This window comes from Bombina bombina, chromosome 6 (assembly GCF_027579735.1).
Source record: "Bombina bombina isolate aBomBom1 chromosome 6, aBomBom1.pri, whole genome shotgun sequence".
In the NCBI taxonomy this organism is placed as follows: Eukaryota; Metazoa; Chordata; class Amphibia; order Anura; family Bombinatoridae; genus Bombina; species Bombina bombina.
Window position 1 is genome coordinate 2,366,417 of NC_069504.1, and position 19,342 is coordinate 2,385,758.

General features: G+C 53.1%; 1 protein-coding gene across 1 annotated transcript in view; it reads left to right on the forward strand.

Moving 5' to 3' along the window:
* CPT1B (carnitine palmitoyltransferase 1B) overlaps positions 1 to 19,342 on the forward strand; it is a gene marked incomplete at its 3' end in the record, with an annotated part of 634,626 nt that overhangs the window by 168,249 nt on the left and 447,035 nt on the right. The window contains 1 exon segment of the mRNA XM_053716281.1: positions 17,547 to 17,711. Coding sequence (XP_053572256.1) covers positions 17,547 to 17,711 — 165 coding nt within the window.

Genomic DNA, 19,342 nt, shown 5'->3' on the forward strand with positions numbered 1-19,342 from the left:
ATACCAAGCAGTGCCCTGTGTGTCTCTCCCTGAGTCATGTAGTACCAAGCACAGTGCCCTGTGTGTCTCTCCCTGAGTCATGTAGTACCAAGCAGTGCCCTGTGTGTCTCTCCCTGAGTCATGTAGTACCAAGCAGTGCCCTGTGTGTCTTCCCTGAGTCTTGTAGTACCAAGCAGTGCCCTGTGTGTCTCTCCATGAGTCATGTAGTACCAAGCAGTGCCCTGTGTGTGCCTCCCTGAGTCATGTAGTACCAAGCAGTGCCTGTGTGTCTCTCCCTGAGTCATGTAGTACCAAGCAGTGCCCTGTGTGTCTCTCCCTGAGTCATGTAGTACCAAGCAGTGCCCTGTGTGTCTCTCCTGAGTCATGTAGTACCAAGCAGTGCCCTGTGTGTGCCTCCCTGAGTCATGTAGTACCAAGCAGTGCCCTCTGTGTGCCTCCCTGAGTCATGTAGTACCAAGCAGTGCCTGTGTGTCTCTCCCTGAGTCATGTAGTACCAAGCAGTGCCTGTGTGTCTCTCCCACTGAGTCATGTAGTACCAAGCAGTGCCCTGTGTGTCTCTCTCCCTGAGTCATGTAGTACCAAGCAGTGCCCTGTGTGGCCTCCCTGAGTCATGTAGTACCAAGCAGTGCCCTGTGTGTCTCTCCCTGAGTCATGTAGTACCAAGCAGTGCCCTGTGTGTTTTCTCCCTGAGTCATGTAGTACCAAGCAGTGCCCTGTGTGTCTCGTCCCTGAGTCATGTAGTGCCAAGCAGTTCCCTGAGTGTCTCTCCCTGAGTCATGTAGTACCAAGCAGTGCCCTGTGTGTCTCTCCCTGATTCATGTAGTACCAAGCATGCCCTGTGTGCCTCCCTGAGTCATGTAGTACCAAGGCAGGTGCCCTGTGTGTGCGCGTCCCTGAGTCCATGTAGTACCAAGCAGTTGCCCTGTGTGTACCTCCCTGAGTCATGTAGTACCAAGCAGGTGCCCGTGTGTCTTCTCCCTGAGTCATGTAGTACCAAGCAGTGCCCTGTGTGTCTCTCCCTGAGTCATGTAGTACCAAGCAGTGCCCTGTGTGTTCCTCCCTGAGTCATGTAGTACCAAGCAGTGCCCTGTGGTCTCTCCCTGAGTTCATGTAGTACCAAGCAGTGCCCTGTGTGTCTCTCCTGAGTCATGTAGTACCAAGCAGTGCCCTGTGTGTGCCTCCTGAGTCATGTAGTACCAAGCAGTGCCCTGTGTGTTTCTCCCTGAGTCATGTAGTACCAAGCAGTGTCCTGTGTGTGCTCCCTGAGTCATGTAGTACCAAGCAGTGCCCTGTGTGTGCCTCCTGAGTCATGTAGTACCAAGCAGTGCCCTGTGTGTCTCTCCCTGAGTCATGTAGTACCAAGCAGTGCCTGTGTGTCTCTCCCTGAGTCATGTAGTACCAAGCATGCCCTGTGTGTCTCTCCCTGAGTCATGTAGTACCAAGCAGTGCCCTGTGTGTCTCTCCTGAGTCATGTAGTACCAAGCAGTGCCCTGTGTGTGCCTCCCTGAGTCATGTAGTACCAAGCAGTGCCATGTGTGTGCCTCCCTGAGTCATGTAGTACCAAGCAGTGCCCTGTGTGTGCCTCCCTGAGTCATGTAGTACCAAGCAGTGCCCTGTGTGTCTCTCCCTGAGTCATGTAGTACCAAGCAGTGCCCTGTGTGTGCCTCCCTGAGTCATGTAGTACCAAGCAGTGCCCTGTGTGTGCCTCCTGAGTCATGTAGTACCAAGCAGTGCCCTGTGTGTCTCTCCCTGAGTCATGTAGTACCAAGCAGTGCCCTGTGTGTCTCTCCCTGAGTCATGTAGTACCAAGCAGTGCCCTGTGTGTGCCTCCCTGAGTCATGTAGTACCAAGCAGTGCCCTGTGTGTGCCTCCCTGAGTCATGTAGTACCAAGCAGTGCCCCTGTGTGTGCCTCCCTGAGTCATGTAGTACCAAGCAGTGCCCTGTGTGTGCCTCCCTGAGTCATGTAGTACCAAGCAGTGCCCTGTGTGTCTCTCCCTGAGTCATGTAGTACCAAGCAGTGCCCTGTGTGTGCCTCCCTGAGTCATGTAGTACCAGCAGTGCCCTGTGTGTGCCTCCCTGAGTCATGTAGTACCAAGCAGTGCTGCTGTGGTGTGCCTCCCTGAGTCATGTAGTACCAAGCAGTGCCCTGTGTGTGCCTCCCTGAGTCATGTAGTACCAAGCAGTGCCCTGTGTGTGCCTCCCTGAGTCATGTAGTACCAAGTAGTGCCCTGTGTGTTTCTCCCTGAGTCATGTAGTACCAAGCAGTGCCCTGTGTGTCTCTCCCTGAGTCTTGTAGTACCAAGCAGTGCCCTGTGTTTCTCCCTGAGTCATGTAGTACCAAGCAGTGTCCTGTGTGTTTCTCCCTGAGTCATGTAGTACCAAGCAGTGCCCTGTGTGTGCCTCCCTGAGTCATGTAGTACCAAGCAGTGTCCTGTGTGTGCCTCCCTGAGTCATGTAGTACCAAGCAGTGCCCTGTGTGTCTCTCCCTGAGTCATGTAGTACCAAGCAGTGCCCTGTGTGTGCCTCCCTGAGTCATGTAGTACCAAGCAGTGCCCTGTGTGTGCCTCCCTGAGTCATGTAGTACCAAGTAGTGCCCTGTGTGTCTCTCCCTGAGTCATGTAGTACCAAGCAGTGCCCTGTGTGTGCCTCCCTGAGTCATGTAGTACCAAGCAGTGCCCTGTGTGTGCCTCCCTGAGTCATGTAGTACCAAGCAGTGCCCTGTGTGTGCCTCCCTGAGTCATGTAGTACCAAGCAGTGCCCTGTGTGTCTCTCCCTGAGTCATGTAGTACCAAGCAGTGCCCTGTGTGTTTCTCCCTGAGTCATGTATTACCAAGCAGTGCCCTGTGTGTCTCCCTGAGTCATGTAGTACCAAGCAGTGTCCTGTGTGTCTCTCCATGAGTCATGTAGTACCAAGCAGTGCCCTGTGTGTCTCTCCCTGAGTCATGTAGTACCAAGCAGTGCCCTGTGTGTGCCTCACTGAGTCATGTAGTACCAAGCAGTGCCCTGTGTGTCTCTCCCTGAGTCATGTAGTACCAAGCAGTGCCCTGTGTGTGCCTCCCTGAGTCATGTAGTACCAAGCAGTGCCCTGTGTGTGCCTCCCTGAGTCATGTAGTACCAAGCAGTGCCCTGTGTGTCTCTCCCTGAGTCATGTAGTACCAAGCAGTGCCCTGTGTGTCTCTCCCTGAGTCATGTAGTACCAATCAGTGCCCTGTGTGTGCCTCCCTGAGTAATGTAGTACCAAGCAGTGCCCTGTGTGTGCCTCACTGAGTCATGTAGTACCAAGCAGTGCCCTGTGTGTGCCTCCCTGAGTCATGTAGTACCAAGCAGTGCCCTGTGTGTGCCTCCCTGAGTCATGTAGTACCAAGCAGTGCCCTGTGTGTGTCTCCCTGAGTCATGTAGTACCAAGCAGTGCCCTGTGTGTCTCTCCCTGAGTCATGTAGTACCAAGCAGTGCCCTGTGTGTGCCTCCCTGAGTCATGTAGTACCAAGCAGTGCCCTGTGTGTTTCTCCCTGAGTCATGTAGTACCAAGCAGTGCCCTGTGTGTGCCTCCCTGAGTCATGTAGTACCAAGCAGTGCCCTGTGTGTGCCTCCCTGTGTCATGTAGTACCAAGCAGTGCCCTGTGTGTCTCTCCCTGAGTCATGTAGTACCAAGCAGTGCCCTGTGTGTGCCTCCCTGAGTCATGTAGTACCAAGCAGTGTCCTGTGTGTCTCTCCCTGAGTCATGTAGTACCAAGCAGTGCCCTGTGTGTGCCTCCCTGAGTCATGTAGTACCAAGCAGTGCCCTGTGTCTCTCCCTGAGTCATGTAGTACCAAGCAGTGCCCTGTGTCTCTCCCTGAGTCATGTAGTACCAAGCAGTGCCCTGTGTGTCTCTCCCTGAGTCATGTAGTACCAAGCAGTGCCCTGTGTGTTTCTCCCTGAGTCATGTAGTACCAAGCAGTGCCCTGTGTGTGCCTCCCTGAGTCATGTAGTACCAAGCAGTGCCCTGTGTGTGCCTCCCTGAGTCATGTAGTACCAAGCAGTGCCCTGTGTGTGTCTCTCCCTGAGTCATGTAGTACCAAGCAGTGCCCTGTGTGTGTCTCCCTGAGTCATGTAGTACCAAGCAGTGCCCTGTGTGTGCCTCCCTGAGTCATGTAGTACCAAGCAGTGCCCTGTGTGTGCCTCCCTGAGTCATGTAGTACCAAGCAGTGCCCTGTGTGTGTCTCTCCCTGAGTCATGTTGTACCAAGCAGTGCCCTGTGTGTCTCTCCCTGAGTCATGTAGTAACTCCAAGCAGTGCCCTTGTGTGTGCTCTCCCTGAGTCATGTAGTACCAAGCAGTGCCCTGTGGTATGCCTCCCCTGAGTTCATGCTAGTACCAAGCAGTGCCCTGTGTGTTGCCTTCCCTAGAGTCATGTTAGTACCACAGCAGTGCCCTGTGTGTTCTCATCCCTAGAGTCTGTAGTACCAAGCCAGTGCCCTGTGTGTTCTTCTCCCTGAGTCATGTAGTTACCTAAGCAGTGGCACGCTGTGGGTCTCTCCCTGAGTTCATGTAGTAGCCAAGCAGTGCCGGCTGGTGTCTATGTGCCTCCCTAGATCATGTAGTATCAAAGGCAGTGCCCCTGTAGTGTCTCTCCTGAGTCATGTAGATACCAAGCAACGTGCCCTCGTGTGCCGTCCCTGAGTCATGTAGTTACCAAAAGCAGTGCCCTGTGTGTGCCTCCCTGAGTCATGTAGTACCAAGCAGTGCCCTGTAGTGACGCTCCCTGAGTCATGTAGTACCAAGCAGTGTCCTGTGTGTCTCTCCCTGAGTCATGTAGTACCAAGCAGTGCCCTGTGTGTGCCTCCCTGAGTCATGTAGTACCAAGCAATGCCCTGTGTGTCTCTCCCTGAGTCATGTAGTACCAAGCAGTGCCCTGTGTGTCTCTCCCTGAGTCATGTAGTACCAAGCAGTGCCCTGTGTGTCTCTCCCTGAGTCATGTAGTACCAAGCAGTGTCCTGTGTGTGCCTCCCTGAGTCATGTAGTACCAAGCAGTGTCATGTGTGTCTCTCCCTGAGTCATGTAGTACCAAGCAGTGTCCTGTGTGTCTCTCCCTGAGTCATGTAGTACCAAGCAGTGCCCTGTGTGTCTCTCCCTGAGTCATGTAGTACCAAGCAGTGCCCTGTGTGTGCCTCCCTGAGTCATGTAGTACCAAGCAGTGCCCTGTGTGTCTCTCCCTGAGTCATGTAGTACCAAGCAGTGCCCTGTGTGTCTCTCCCTGAGTCATGTAGTACCAAGCAGTGCCCTGTGTGTCTCTCCCTGAGTCATGTAGTACCAAGCAGTGCCCTGTGTGTGACTCCCTGAGTCATGTAGTACCAAGCAGTGCCCTGTGTGTGCCTCCCTGAGTCATGTAGTACCAAGCAGTGCCCTGTGTGTCTCTCCTGAGTCATGTAGTACCAAGCAGTGCCCTGTGTGTGCCTCCCTGAGTCATGTAGTACCAAGCAGTGCCCTGTGTGTCTCTCCCAGAGTCATGTAGTACCAAGCAGTGCCCTGTGTGTGCCTCCCTGAGTCATGTAGTACCAAGCAGTGCCCTGTGTGTGCCTCCCTGAGTCATGTAGTACCAAGCAGTGCCCTGTGTGTCTCTCCCTGAGTCATGTAGTACCAAGCAGTGCCCTGTGTGTGCCTCCCTGAGTCATGTAGTACCAAGCACTGCCCTGTGTGTCTCTCCCTGAGTCATGTAGTACCAAGCAGTGCCCTGTGTGCCTCCCTGAGTCATGTAGTACCAAGCAGTGCCCTGTGTGTCTCTCCCTGAGTCATGTAGTACCAAGCAGTGCCCTGTGTGTATCTCCTGAGTCATGTAGTACAAGCAGGTGGCCGGCTGGTGTGTGTCTCTCCCTGAGTCATGTAGTTACCAAGCAGTGCCCTGTGTGTTTCTCCCTGAGTCATGTAGTACCAAGCAGTGGCCCTGTGTGTCTCTCCCTGATCCATGTAGTACCAGCAGTGCCCTGTGTGTCTCTCCCTGAGTCATGTAGTACCAAGCAGTGCCCTGTGTGTCTCTCCCTGAGTCATGTAGTACCAAGCAGTGCCCTGTGTGTCCTCTCCCTGAGTCATGTAGTACCAAGCAGTGCCCTGTGTGTCTCTCCTGAGTCATGTAGTACCAAGCAGTGCCACTGTGTGTGCTCTCCCTGAGTCATGTAGTACCAAGCAGTGCCGCTGTGTGTCTCTCCCTGAGTCATGTAGTACCAAGCAGTGCCCTGTGTGCCTCCCTTTACCAACAGGCCCTTCCCCCTGAGTCATGTAGTACCAAGGCAGGGAGTGCCCTGTGAGTCTCTCCCTGAGTCATGTAGTACCAAGCAGTGCCCTGTGTGTGCCTCCCTGAGTCATGTAGTACCAAGCAGTGCCCTGTGTGTGCCTCCCTGAGTCATGTAGTACCAAGCAGTGCCCTGTGTGTTTCTCCCTGAGTCATGTAGTACCAAGCAGTGCCCTGTGTGCCTCCCTGAGTCATGTAGTACCAAGCAGTGCCCTGTGTGTCTCTCCCTGAGTCATGTAGTACCAAGCAGTGCCCTGTGTGTCTCTCCCCTGAGTCATGTATTACCAAGCAGTGCCCTGTGTGTGCCTCCCTGTGTCATGTAGTACCAAGCAGTGCCCTGTGTGTGTCTCTCCCTGAGTCATGTAGTACCAAGCAGTGCCCTGTGTGTCTCTCCCTGAGTCATGTAGTACCAAGCAGTGCCCTGTGTGTGCCTCCCTGAGTCATGTAGTACCAAGCAGTGCCCTGTGTGTGTCTCTCCCTGAGTCATGTAGTACCAAGCAGTGCCCTGTGTGTCTCTCCCTGAGTCATGTAGTACCAAGCAGTGCCCTGTGTGTGCCTCCCTGAGTCATGTAGTACCAAGCAGTGCCCTGTGTGTGTCTCTCCCTGAGTCATGTAGTACCAAGCAGTGCCCTGTGTGTCTCTCCCTGAGTCATGTAGTACCAAGCTGTGCCCTGTGTGTGCCTCCCTGAGTCATGTAGTACCAAGCAGTGTCCTGTGTGTCTCTCCCTGAGTCATGTAGTACCAAGCAGTACCCTGTGTGTCTCCCTGAGTCATGTAGTACCAAGCAGTGCCCTGTGTGTCTCTCCCTGAGTCATGTAGTACCAAGCAGTGCCCTGTGTGTGCCTCCCTGAGTCATGTAGTACCAAGCAGTGCCCTGTGTGTGCCTCCCTGAGTCATGTAGTACCAAGCAGTGCCCTGTGTGCCTCCCTGAGTCATGTAGTACCAAGCAGTGTCCTGTGTGTCTCTCCCTGAGTCATGTAGTACCAAGCAGTGCCCTGTGTGTCTCTCCCTGAGTCATGTAGTACCAAGCAGTGCCCTGTGTGTGCCTCCCTGAGTCATGTAGTACCAAGCAGTGCCCTGTGTGTGCCTCCCCTGAGTCAGTGTAGTACCAAAGCAGTGCCCTGTGTGTGCCTCCCTGAGTCATGTAGTACCAAGCAGTGCCCTGTGTGTCTCTCCCTGAGTCATGTAGTACCAAGCAGTGCCCTGTGTGTGCTCTCCCTGAGTCCATGTAGTACCAAGCAGTGCCCTGTGTGTGCCTCCCTGAGTCATGTAGTACCAAGCAGTGCCCTGTGTGTCCTCCCTGAGTCATGTAGTACCAAGCAGTGCCCTGTGTGTGCTCCCTGAGTCATGTAGTACCAAGCAGTGCCCTGTGTGTGCCTACCCTGAGTCATGTAGTACCAAGCAGTGCCCTGTGTGTGCCTCCCTGAGTCATGTAGTACCAAGCAGTGCCCTGTGTGTGCCTCCCTGAGTCATGTAGTACCAAGCAGTGCCCTGTGTGTCTCTCCCCTGAGTCATGTAGTACCAAGCAGTGCCCTGTGTGTCTCTCCCTGAGTCATGTAGTACCAAGCAGTGCCCTGTGTGTGCCTCCCTGAGTCATGTAGTACCAAGCAGTGCCCTGTGTGTCTCTCCCTGAGTCATGTAGTACCAAGCAGTGCCCTGTGTGTCTCTCCCTGAGTCATGTAGTACCAAGCAGTGCCCTGTGTGTCTCTCCCTGAGTCATGTAGTACCAAGCAGTGCCCTGTGTGTGTCTCTCCCTGAGTCATGTAGTACCAAGCAGTGCCCTGTGTGTGTCTCTCCCTGAGTCATGTAGTACCAAGCAGTGCCCTGTGTGTCTCTCCCTGTGTGTCTCTCCCTGAGTCATGTAGTACCAAGCAGTGCCCTGTGTGTGCCTCCCTGAGTCATGTAGTACCAAGCAGTGCCCTGTGTGTGCCTCCCTGAGTCATGTAGTACCAAGCAGTGCCCTGTGTGTGCCTCCCTGAGTCATGTAGTACCAAGCAGTGCCCTGTGTGTTTCTCCCTGAGTCATGTAGTACCAAGCAGTGCCCTGTGTGCCTCCCTGAGTCATGTAGTACCAAGCAGTGCCCTGTGTGTCTCTCCCTGAGTCATGTAGTACCAAGCAGTGCCCTGTGTGTCTCTCCCTGAGTCATGTAGTCCCAACCAGTGCCCTGTGTGTGCCTCCCTGAGTCATGTAGTACCAAGCAGTGCCCTGTGTGTCTCTCCCTGAGTCATGTAGTACCAAGCAGTGCCCTGTGTGTCTCTCCCTGAGTCATGTAGTACCAAGCAGTGCCCTGTGTGTCTCTCCCTGAGTCATGTAGTACCAAGCAGTGCCCTGTGTGTGACTCCCTGAGTCATGTAGTACCAAGCAGTGCCCTGTGTGTGCCTCCCTGAGTCATGTAGTACCAAGCAGTGCCCTGTGTGTCTCCCTGAGTCATGTAGTACCAAGCAGTGCCCTGTGTGTGCCTCCCTGAGTCATGTAGTACCAAGCAGTGCCCTGTGTGTCTCTCCCAGAGTCATGTAGTACCAAGCAGTGCCCTGTGTGTGCCTCCCTGAGTCATGTAGTACCAAGCAGTGCCCTGTGTGTGCCTCCCTGAGTCATGTAGTACCAAGCAGTGCCCTGTGTGTCTCTCCCTGAGTCATGTAGTACCAAGCAGTGCCCTGTGTGTGCCTCCCTGAGTCATGTAGTACCAAGCAGTGCCCTGTGTGTCTCTCCCTGAGTCATGTAGTACCAAGCAGTGCCCTGTGTGCCTCCCTGAGTCATGTAGTACCAAGCAGTGCCCTGTGTGTCTCTCCCTGAGTCATGTAGTACCAAGCAGTGCCCTGTGTGTCTCTCCCTGAGTCATGTAGTACCAAGCAGTGCCCTGTGTGTCTCTCCCTGAGTCATGTAGTACCAAGCAGTGCCCTGTGTGTGTCTCTCCCTGAGTCATGTAGTACCAAGCAGTGCCCTGTGTGTGTCTCTCCCTGAGTCATGTAGTACCAAGCAGTGTCCTGTGTGTCTCTCCCTGAGTCATGTAGTACCAAGCAGTGCCCTGTGTGTGCCTCCCTGAGTCATGTAGTACCAAGCAGTGCCCTGTGTGTGCCTCCCTGAGTCATGTAGTACCAAGCAGTGCCCTGTGTGTGCCTCCCTGAGTCATGTAGTACCAAGCAGTGCCCTGTGTGTTTCTCCCTGAGTCATGTAGTTCCAAGCAGTGCCCTGTGTGCCTCCCTGAGTCATGTAGTACCAAGCAGTGCCCTGTGTGTCTCTCCCTGAGTCATGTAGTACCAAGCAGTGCCCTGTGTGTCTCTCCCTGAGTCATGTATTACCAAGCAGTGCCCTGTGTGTGCCTCCCTGTGTCATGTAGTACCAAGCAGTGCCCTGTGTGTGTCTCTCCCTGAGTCATGTAGTACCAAGCAGTGCCCTGTGTGTCTCTCCCTGAGTCATGTAGTACCAAGCAGTGCCCTGTGTGTGCCTCCCTGAGTCATGTAGTACCAAGCAGTGCCCTGTGTGTGTCTCTCCCTGAGTCATGTAGTACCAAGCAGTGCCCTGTGTGTCTCTCCCTGAGTCATGTAGTACCATGCAGTGCCCTGTGTTGTGCCTCCCTGAGTCATGTAGTACCAAGCAGTGCCCTGTGTGTCTCTCCCTGAGTCATGTAGTACCAAGCAGTGCCCTGTTTGTTCCTCCCTGAGTCATGTAGTACCATGCAGTGCCTCTGTGTGTCTCTCCCTGAGTCATGTAGTACCCAAGCAGTGCCCTGTGTGTCTCTCCCTGTGTCATGTAGTACCAAGCAGTGCCCTTGTGTCTCTCCCTGAGTCATGTAGTACCAAGCAGTGCTCCTGTGTGTGCCTCCCTGAGTCATGTAGTACCAAGCAGTGTCCTGTGTGTCTCTCCCTGAGTCATGTAGTAGCAAGCAGTGTCCCTGTGTGTCCTCCCTGAGTCATGTAGTACCAAGCAGTGCCCTGTGTTTGCCTCCCTGAGTCATGTAGTACCAAAGCAGTGCCCTGTGTGTGCTCTCCTGAGTCATGTAGTACAAGCAGTGCCCTGTGTGTCTCTCCCTGAGTCATGTAGTACCAAGCAGTGCCCTGTGTGTCTCTCCCTGAGTCATGTAGTACCAAGCAGTGCCCTGTGTTGTCTCTCCCTGAGTCATGTAGTACCAAGCAGTGCCCTGTGTGTGCCTCCCTGAGTCATGTAGTACCAAGCAGTGCCCTGGTGTGCCTCCCTGAGTCATGTAGTACCAAGCAGTGCCCTGTGGTGCCTCCTGAGTCATGTACGTACCAAGCAGTGCCCTGTGTGTGCCTCCCTGAGTAACATGTAGTACCAAGCAGTGCCCTGTGTGTCTCTCCCTGAGTCATGTAGTACCAAGCAGTGCCCTGTGTGTGCTCTCCCTGAGTCATGTAGTACCAAGCAGTGCCCCTGTGTGTGCCTCCCTGAGTCATGTAGTACCAAGCAGTGCCCCTGTGTGTCTCTCCCTGAGTCATGTATTACCAAGCAGTGCCCTGTGTGTCTCTCCCTGAGTCATGTAGTACCCAAGCAGTGCCCTGTGTGTGCCTCCCTGAGTCATGTAGTACCAAGCAGTGCCCTGTGTGTCCTCCCTGAGTCATGTAGTACCAAAGCAGTGCCCTGTGTGTCGCTCCCTGAGTCATGTAGTACCAAGCAGTGCCCTGTGTGTGCCTCCCTGAGTCATGTAGTACCAAGCAGTGCCTGTGTGTCTCTCCCTGAGTCATGTAGTACCAAGCAGTGCCCTGTGTGTGCTCTCCCTGAGTCATGTAGTACCAAGCAGTGCCCTGTGTGTCTCTCCCTGAGTCATGTAGTACCAAGCAGTGTCCTGTGTGTGCCTCCCTGAGTGATGTAGTTACCAAGCAGTGCCCTGTGTGTGCCTCCCTGAGTCATGTAGTACCAAGCAGTGCCCTGTGTGTGCCTCCCTGAGTCATGTAGTACCAAGCAGTGCCCTGTGTGTTTCTCCCTGAGTCATGTAGTACCAAGCAGTGCCCTGTGTGCCTCCCTGAGTCATGTAGTACCAAGCAGTGCCCTGTGTGTCTCTCCCTGAGTCATGTAGTACCAAGCAGTGCCCTGTGTGTTTCTCCCTGAGTCATGTAGTACCAAGCAGTGCCCTGTGTGCCTCCCTGAGTCATGTAGTACCAAGCAGTGCCCTGTGTGTCTCTCCCTGAGTCATGTAGTACCAAGCAGTGCCCTGTGTGTCTCTCCCTGAGTCATGTATTACCAAGCAGTGCCCTGTGTGTGTCTCCCTGAGTCATGTAGTACCAAGCAGTGCCCTGTGTGTGTCTCTCCCTGAGTCATGTAGTACCAAGCAGTGCCCTGTGTGTCTCTCCCTGAGTCATGTAGTACCAAGCAGTGCCCTGTGTGTGCCTCCCTGAGTCATGTAGTACCAAGCAGTGCCCTGTGTGTGTCTCTCCCTGAGTCATGTAGTACCAAGCAGTGCCCTGTGTGTCTCTCCCTGAGTCATGTAGTACCAAGCAGTGCCCTGTGTGTGCCTCCCTGAGTCATGTAGTACCAAGCAGTGCCCTGTGTGTCTCTCCCTGAGTCATGTAGTACCAAGCAGTGCCTGTGTGTCTCCTCCCTGAGTCATGTAGTACCAAGCAGTGCCCTGTGTGTGCCTATCCTGAGTCATGTAGTACCAAGCAGGTGTCCCTGTGTGGTCCTCTCCTGAGTCATGTAGTACCAAGCAGTAGCCCTGTGTGTCCTCCCTGAGTCATGTAGTACCAAGCAGTGCCCTGTGTGGTCCTTCCTGAGTCATGTAGTACCAAGCAGTGCCCTGTGTGTGCCTCCCTGAGTCAATGTAGTACCAAGCAGTGCCCTGTGTGTTCTCCCTGAGTCATGTAGTACCAAGCAGTGCCCTGTGTGCCTCCCTGAGTCATGTAGTACCAAGCAGTGTCCTGTGTGTCTCTCCCTGAGTCATGTAGTACCAAGCAGTGCCCTGTGTGTCTCTCCCTGAGTCATGTAGTACCAAGCAGTGCCCTGTGTGTGCCTCCCTGAGTCATGTAGTACCAAGCAGTGCCCTGTGTGTGTCTCTCCCTGAGTCATGTAGTACCAAGTAGTGCCCTGTGTGTCTCTCCCTGAGTCATGTAGTACCAAGCAGTGCCCTGTGTGTGCCTCCCTGAGTCATGTAGTACCAAGCAGTGCCCTGTGTGTGCCTCCCTGAGTCATGTAGTACCAAGCAGTGCCCTGTGTGTCTCTCCCTGAGTCATGTAGTACCAAGCAGTGCCCTGTGTGTGACTCCCTGAGTCATGTAGTACCAAGCAGTGCCCTGTGTGTTTCTCCCTGAGTCATGTAGTACCAAGCAGTGTCCTGTGTGTGCCTCCCTGAGTCATGTAGTACCAAGCAGTGCCCTGTGTGTGCCTCCCTGAGTCATGTAGTACCAAGCAGTGCCCTGTGTGTGTCTCTCCCTGAGTCATGTAGTACCAAGCAGTGCCCTGTGTGTGCCTCCCTGAGTCATGTAGTACCAAGCAGTGCCCTGTGTGTGCCTCCCTGAGTCATGTAGTACCAAGCAGTGCCCTGTGTGTGCCTCCCTGAGTCATGTAGTACCAAGCAGTGCCCTGTGTGTCTCTCCCTGTGTCATGTAGTACCAAGCAGTGCCCTGTGTGTCTCTCCCTGAGTCATGTAGTACCAAGCAGTGCCCTGTGTGTCTCTCCCTGAGTCATGTAGTACCAAGCAGTGCCCTGTGTGTCTCTCCCTGAGTCATGTAGTACCAAGCAGTGCCCTGTGTGTCTCTCCCTGAGTCATGTAGTACCAAGCAGTGCCCTGTGTGTCTCTCCCTGAGTCATGTAGTACCAAGCAGTGCCCTGTGTGTGCCTCCCTGAGTCATGTAGTACCAAGCAGTGCCCTGTGTGTCTCTCCCTGAGTCATGTAGTACCAAGCAGTGCCCTGTGTGTGTCTCCCTGAGTCATGTAGTACCAAGCAGTGCCCTGTGTGTGTCTCTCCCTGAGTCATGTAGTACCAAGCTGTGTCCCTGTGTGTTTCTTCCCTGAGTCATGTAGTACCCAAGCAGGTGGCCCTGTGTGTGCCTCCCTGAGTCATGTAGTACAAGCAGTGCCCTGTGTGTGCCTCCCTGAGTCATGTTCGTCCAAGCAGTGCCCTGTGTGTGCCTCCCTGAGTCATGTAGTACCAAGCAGTGCCCTGTGTGTTTTCCTCCCTGAGTCCATGTAGTACCATGCAGTGCCCTGTGTGCCTCCCTGAGTTCATGTAGTACCAAGCAGTGCCCTGTGTGCTCTCCCTGAGTCATGTAGTACCAAGCAGTGCCCTGTGTGTCCTCTCCCTGAGTCATGTAGTACCAAGCAGTGCCCTGTGTGTCTCCTCCCTGAGTCATGTAGTACCAAGCAGTGCCCTGTGGTGTCTCTCCCTGAGTCAATGTAGTACCAAGCAGTGCCCTGTGTGGTCTCTCCCTGAGTCATGGTGTACCAAGCAGTGCCCTGTGTGTCTCTCCTGAGTCATGTAGTACCAAGCTGTGCCCTGTGTGATCTCTCCCTGAGTCATGTAGTACCAAGCAGTGCCCTGTGTGTGCCTCCCTGAGTCATGTAGTACCAAGCAGTGCCTGTGTGTGCCTCCCTGAGTCATGTAGTACCAAGCAGTGCCCTGTGTGTGTCTCCCTGAGTCATGTAGTACCAAGCAGTGCCCTGTGTGTTCCTCCCTGAGTCATGTAGTACCAAGCAGTGCCCTGTGTGTGCCTCCCTGAGTCATGTAGTACCAAGCAGTGTCCTGTGTGTCTCTCCCTGAGTCATGTAGTACCAAGCAGTGCCCTGTGTGTCTCTCCCTGAGTCATGTATTACCAAGCAGTGCCCTGTGTGTGCCTCCCTGAGTCATGTAGTACCAAGCAGTGCCCTGTGTGTCTCTCCCTGAGTCATGTAGTACCAAGCAGTGCCCTGTGTGTCTCTCCCTGAGTCATGTAGTACCAAGCAGTGCCCTGTGTGCCTCCCTGAGTCATGTAGTACCAAGCAGTGTCCTGTGTGTCTCTCCCTGAGTCATGTAGTACCAAGCAGTGCCCTGTGTGTGCCTCCCTGAGTCATGTAGTACCAAGCAGTACCCTGTGTGTGCCTCCCTGAGTCATGTAGTACCAAGCAGTGCCCTGTGTGTGCCTCCCTGAGTCATGTAGTACCAAGCAGTGCCCTGTGTGTTTCTCCCTGAGTCATGTAGTACCAAGCAGTGCCCTGTGTGTCTCTCCCTGAGTCATGTAGTACCAAGCAGTGACCTGTGTGTCTCTCCCTGAGTCATGTAGTACCAAGCAGTGCCCTGTGTGTCTCTCCCTGAGTCATGTAGTACCAAGCAGTGCCCTGTGTGTCTCTCCCTGAGTCATGTAGTACCAAGCAGTGCCCTGTGTGTTTCTCCCTGAGTCATGTAGTACCAAGCAGTGCCCTGTGTGTCTCTCCCTGAGTCATGTAGTACCAAGCAGTGCCCTGTGTGTGCCTCCCTGAGTCATGTAGTACCAAGCAGTGCCCTGTGTGTGCCTCCCTGAGTCATGTAGTACCAAGCAGTGCCCTGTGTGTACCTCCCTGAGTCATGTAGTACCATGCAGTGCCCTGTGTGTGCCTCCCTGAGTCATGTAGTACCAAGCAGTGCCCTGTGTGTGCCTCCCTGAGTCATGTAGTACCAAGCAGTGCCCTGTGTGTGCCTCCCTGAGTCATGTAGTACCAAGCAGTGCCCTGTGTGTCTCTCCCTGAGTCCATGTAGTACCAAGCAGTGCCCTGTGTGTCTCTCCTGAGTCATGTAGTACCAAGCAGTGCCCTGTGTGTCTCTCCCTGAGTCATGTAGTACCAAGCAGTGTCCTGTGTGTCTCTCCCTGAGTCATGTAGTACCAAGCAGTGCCCTGTGTGTCTCTCCCTGAGTCATGTAGTACCAAGCAGTGCCCTGTGTGTCTCTCCCTGAGTCATGTAGTACCAAGCAGTGTCCTGTGTGTCTCTCCCTGAGTCATGTAGTACCAAGCAGTGCCCTGTGTGTCTCTCCCTGAGTCATGTAGTACCAAGCAGTGCCCTGTGTGTGTCTCTCACTGAGTCATGTAGTACCAAGCAGTGCCCTGTGTGTCTCTCCCTGAGTCATGTAGTACCAAGCAGTGCCCTGTGTGTCTCTCCCTGAGTCATGTAGTACCAAGCAGTGCCCTGTGTGTCTCTCCCTGAGTCATGTAGTACCAAGCAGTGTCCCTGTGTGTGCCTCCCTGAGTCATGTAGTACCAAGCGAGCTGCCCCTGTGTGTCTCTCCCTGAGTCATGTAGTACCAAGCAGTGGCCCTGTGTGTTTCTCCCTGAGTCATGTAGTACCAAAGCAGTGCCCTGTGTGTTTTCTCCCTGAGTCATGTAGTACCAAGCAGTGCCCTGTGTGTGCCTCCCTGAGTCATGTAGTACCAAAGCAGTGCCCTGTGTGTCTCTCCCTGAGTCATGTAGTACCAAGCAGTGCCTGTGTGTCCTCTCCCATGAGTCATGTAAGTACCAAGGCAGGTGCCCTGTGTGTGCCTCCCTGAGTCATGTAGTACCAAGCAGTGCCCTGTGTGTGCCTCCCTGAGTCATGTAGTACCAAGTAGTGCCCTGTGTGTGCCTCCCTGAGTCATGTAGTACCAAGCAGTGCCCTGTGTGCCTCCCTGAGTCATGTAGTACCAAGCAGTGCCCTGTGTGTCTCTCCCAGAGTCATGTAGTACCAAGCAGTGTCCTGTGTGTGCCTCCCTGAGTCATGTAGTACCAAGCAGTGCCCTGTGTGTGCCTCCCTGAGTCATGTAGTACCAAGCAGTGCCCTGTGTGTGCCTCCCTGAGTCATGTAGTACCAAGCAGTGTCCTGTGTGTGCCTCCCTGAGTCATGTAGTACCAAGCAGTGTCCTGTGTGTGCCTCCCTGAGTCATGTAGTACCAAGCAGTGCCCTGTGTGTGTCTCTCCCTGAGTCATGTAGTACCAAGCAGTGCCCTGTGTGTCTCTCCCTGAGTCATGTAGTACCAAGCAGTGCCCTGTGTGTCTCTCCCTGAGTCATGTAGTACCAAGCAGTGCCCTGTGTCTCTCCCTGAGTCATGTAGTACCAAGCAGTGCCCTGTGTGTCTCTCCCTGAGTCATGTAGTACCAAGCAGTGCCCTGTGTGTCTCTCCCTGAGTCATGTAGTACCAAGCAGTGCCCTGTGTGTCTCTCCCTGAGTCATGTAGTACCAAGCAGTGCCCTGTGTGTGCCTCCCTGAGTCATGTAGTACCAAGCAGTGCCCTGTGTGTCTCTCCCTGAGTCATGTAGTACCAAGCAGTGCCCTGTGTGTCTCTCCCTGAGTCATGTAGTACCAAGCAGTGCCCTGTGTGTGCCTCCCTGAGTCATGTAGTACCAAGCAGTGCCCTGTGTGTGCCTCCCTGAGTCATGTAGTACCAAGCAGTGCCCTGTGTGTGCCTCCCTGAGTCATGTAGTACCAAGCAGTGCCCTGTGTGTTTCTCCCTGAGTCATGTAGTACCAAGCAGTGCCCTGTGTGCCTCCCTGAGTCATGTAGTACCAAGCAGTGCCCTGTGTGTCTCCCTGAGTCATGTAGTACCAAGCAGTGCCCTGTGTGTGTCTCTCCCTGAGTCATGTAGTACCAAGCAGTGCCCTGTGTGTGCCTCCCTGTGTCATGTAGTACCAAGCAGTGTCATGTGTGTGCCTCCCTGAGTCATGTAGTACCAAGCAGTGCCCTGTGTGTCTCTCCCTGAGTCATGTAGTACCAAGCAGTGCCCTGTGTGTCTCTCCCTGAGTCATGTAGTACCAAGCAGTGCCCTGTGTGTTTCTCCCTGAGTCATGTAGTACCAAGCAGTGTCATGTGTGTCTCTCCCAGAGTCATGTAGTACCAAGCAGTGCCCTGTGTGTCTCTCCCTGAGTCATGTAGTACCAAGCAGTGTCATGTGTGTCTCTCCCTGAGTCATGTAGTACCAAGCAGTGTCATGTGTGTCTCTCCCAGAGTCATGTAGTACCAAGCAGTGCCCTGTGTGTTTCTCCCCGAGTCATGTAGTACCAAGCAGTGCCCTGTGTGTTTCTCCCTGAGTCATGTAGTACCAAGCAGTGCCCTGTGTGTTTCTCCCTGAGTCATGTAGTACCAAGCAGTGCCCTGTGTTCCTCCCTGAGTCATGTAGTACCAAGCAGTGCCCTGTGTGTGCCTCCCTGAGTCATGTAGTACCAAGTAGTGTCATGTGTGTCTCTCCCTGAGTCATGTAGTACCAAGCAGTGCCCTGTGTGTTTCTCCCTGAGTCATGTAGTACCAAGCAGTGTCATGTGTGTCTCTCCCAGAGTCATGTAGTACCAAGCAGTGCCCTGTGTGTGTTATATTGTATATTTTGTCAGATCTGACACAGTTGGAATGTTTCTACTCACAGTGCCGGGAAGTTATTGAGCGTTCCTTCACCACTGCAAAGATTTTAGCGGATGATGTTGATTTCCAGTGCATCCGTTTCACAGATTTTGGAAAAGGTCTAATAAAAAAATGCAGGAGCAGCCCTGATGCATTCTTCCAGATAGCACTACAGCTTGCACATTATCGGGTAAGACTTTCACAGAACCACAAGGCATGACTTCGGCTATTGACTACACATCTAGGCATTGTAATATATAATCATTACATAAGAAATAAGACACAGAAGAAATGGGTAAAAAAAGGCCCCAGCCCGCATTTATTATTTAATTTAAATGAAGATCAAACTTTATTAAAATACACAAACTTCATTTAAAGGTGCTTGCCCTAAAACACATAACGTGCCTTCCTTCCTCTGCCAGGCACGCCCCCAGCCATAAACTCTACCCATATCTGAGGAGGTACCCATAATAATTATTTAGGCTAGCACCCCGCCACTGCACGAATTACAATCGTGCACCAACCCACAGGGCTAAGGCTTTTTTTACCCCTGTAGCGGAGAGGCAGTAGGATCTGTAATATCTTTTGAGTAGGCAGAGACAAGTAAATAACTACTCTTGGTAATTGTAGCAGAGAGGCAGTAGGATCTGTAATATATTTTGAGTAGGCAGAGACAAGCAAGTAACTACTCTTGGTAATTGTAGCGGAGAGGCAGTAGGATCTGTAATATCTTTTGGGTAGGCAGAGACAATCAAGTAACTACTCTTGGTAATTGTAGCAGAGAGGCAGTAGGATCTGTAATATCTTTTGGGTAGGCAGAGACAAGCAAATAACTACTCTTGGTAATTGTAGCGGAGAGGCAGTAGGATCTGTAATATCTTTTGGGTAAGCAGAGACAAGCAAGTAACTACTCTTGGTAATTGTAGCAGAGAGGCAGTAGGATCTGCAGTGGCGTCACTAGGGGGGGGGCGGGGGGGGCGGGCCGCACCCGGGTGACACCCTCCAGGGGGTGACACCAAAAAAAAAAAAAAATTTTTTTTTTTTTTTTTTTTTTTAAATTTTATTGAAATTCAAAGAAATACAATGTTGAGATGCATAGATTTTTTTTTATTAGAGGGGCTGGCATTTGGGAGCATTGGTGGGACTGGGGAAGTTGTAGACACACAATTGTTTGCCCCTTGAGCCAGTGCTGCAATTTCAACAAATAGTTTTCCCGGCTGCTTTTGCTTGTTTGTACTTTGCTTCTCCCCTGCCCAATTTCGCTATGAATGTTGTGGGCATGCCGTGGGGCTTGCAAAGCTGCGCTGCTAGCCTAAACCTGCCTGCCTATCTGTGCTCACTGCTCAGTGACATGTGGAGCAGTGGAGTCACTCACTGCTGTGCTGTCTCTCTAAACGGAAACTGGCAAATCATGAGGGGATGCCTGGCACCTGACCGCATGACTGTTTGACACTGTCTTTAAAGTGAAGGAGCCACGTATGATGCCCACCAGACCATTACGGTTACGGTACACTAAGTGCACACTGAACAGGTAGGAGGGCGGGTGGGGGTCTGGGGGTGGGCAGAGTGCAGAGGTGATTGGCCATAAGAAGCGGTAGGCACGCAGCCCGGGGCTGTGCACTGACAGACTTGGAACAGAGTCAGAGAGCAGAATTTTCATAGTTTGCGCCTAAACCTTTTCCTTAGTGATTTATTTTTAGAGTGCTCTGTTTATTTTTCATTTGATGTTCTGCTGAGCCAGGGAGCAGCTCTAGGCATGAGCTTCATAATTAATGCAGTGCAGTTTACATATTTTGTAAGTGTGTGTCTGAGTTTTTGTGT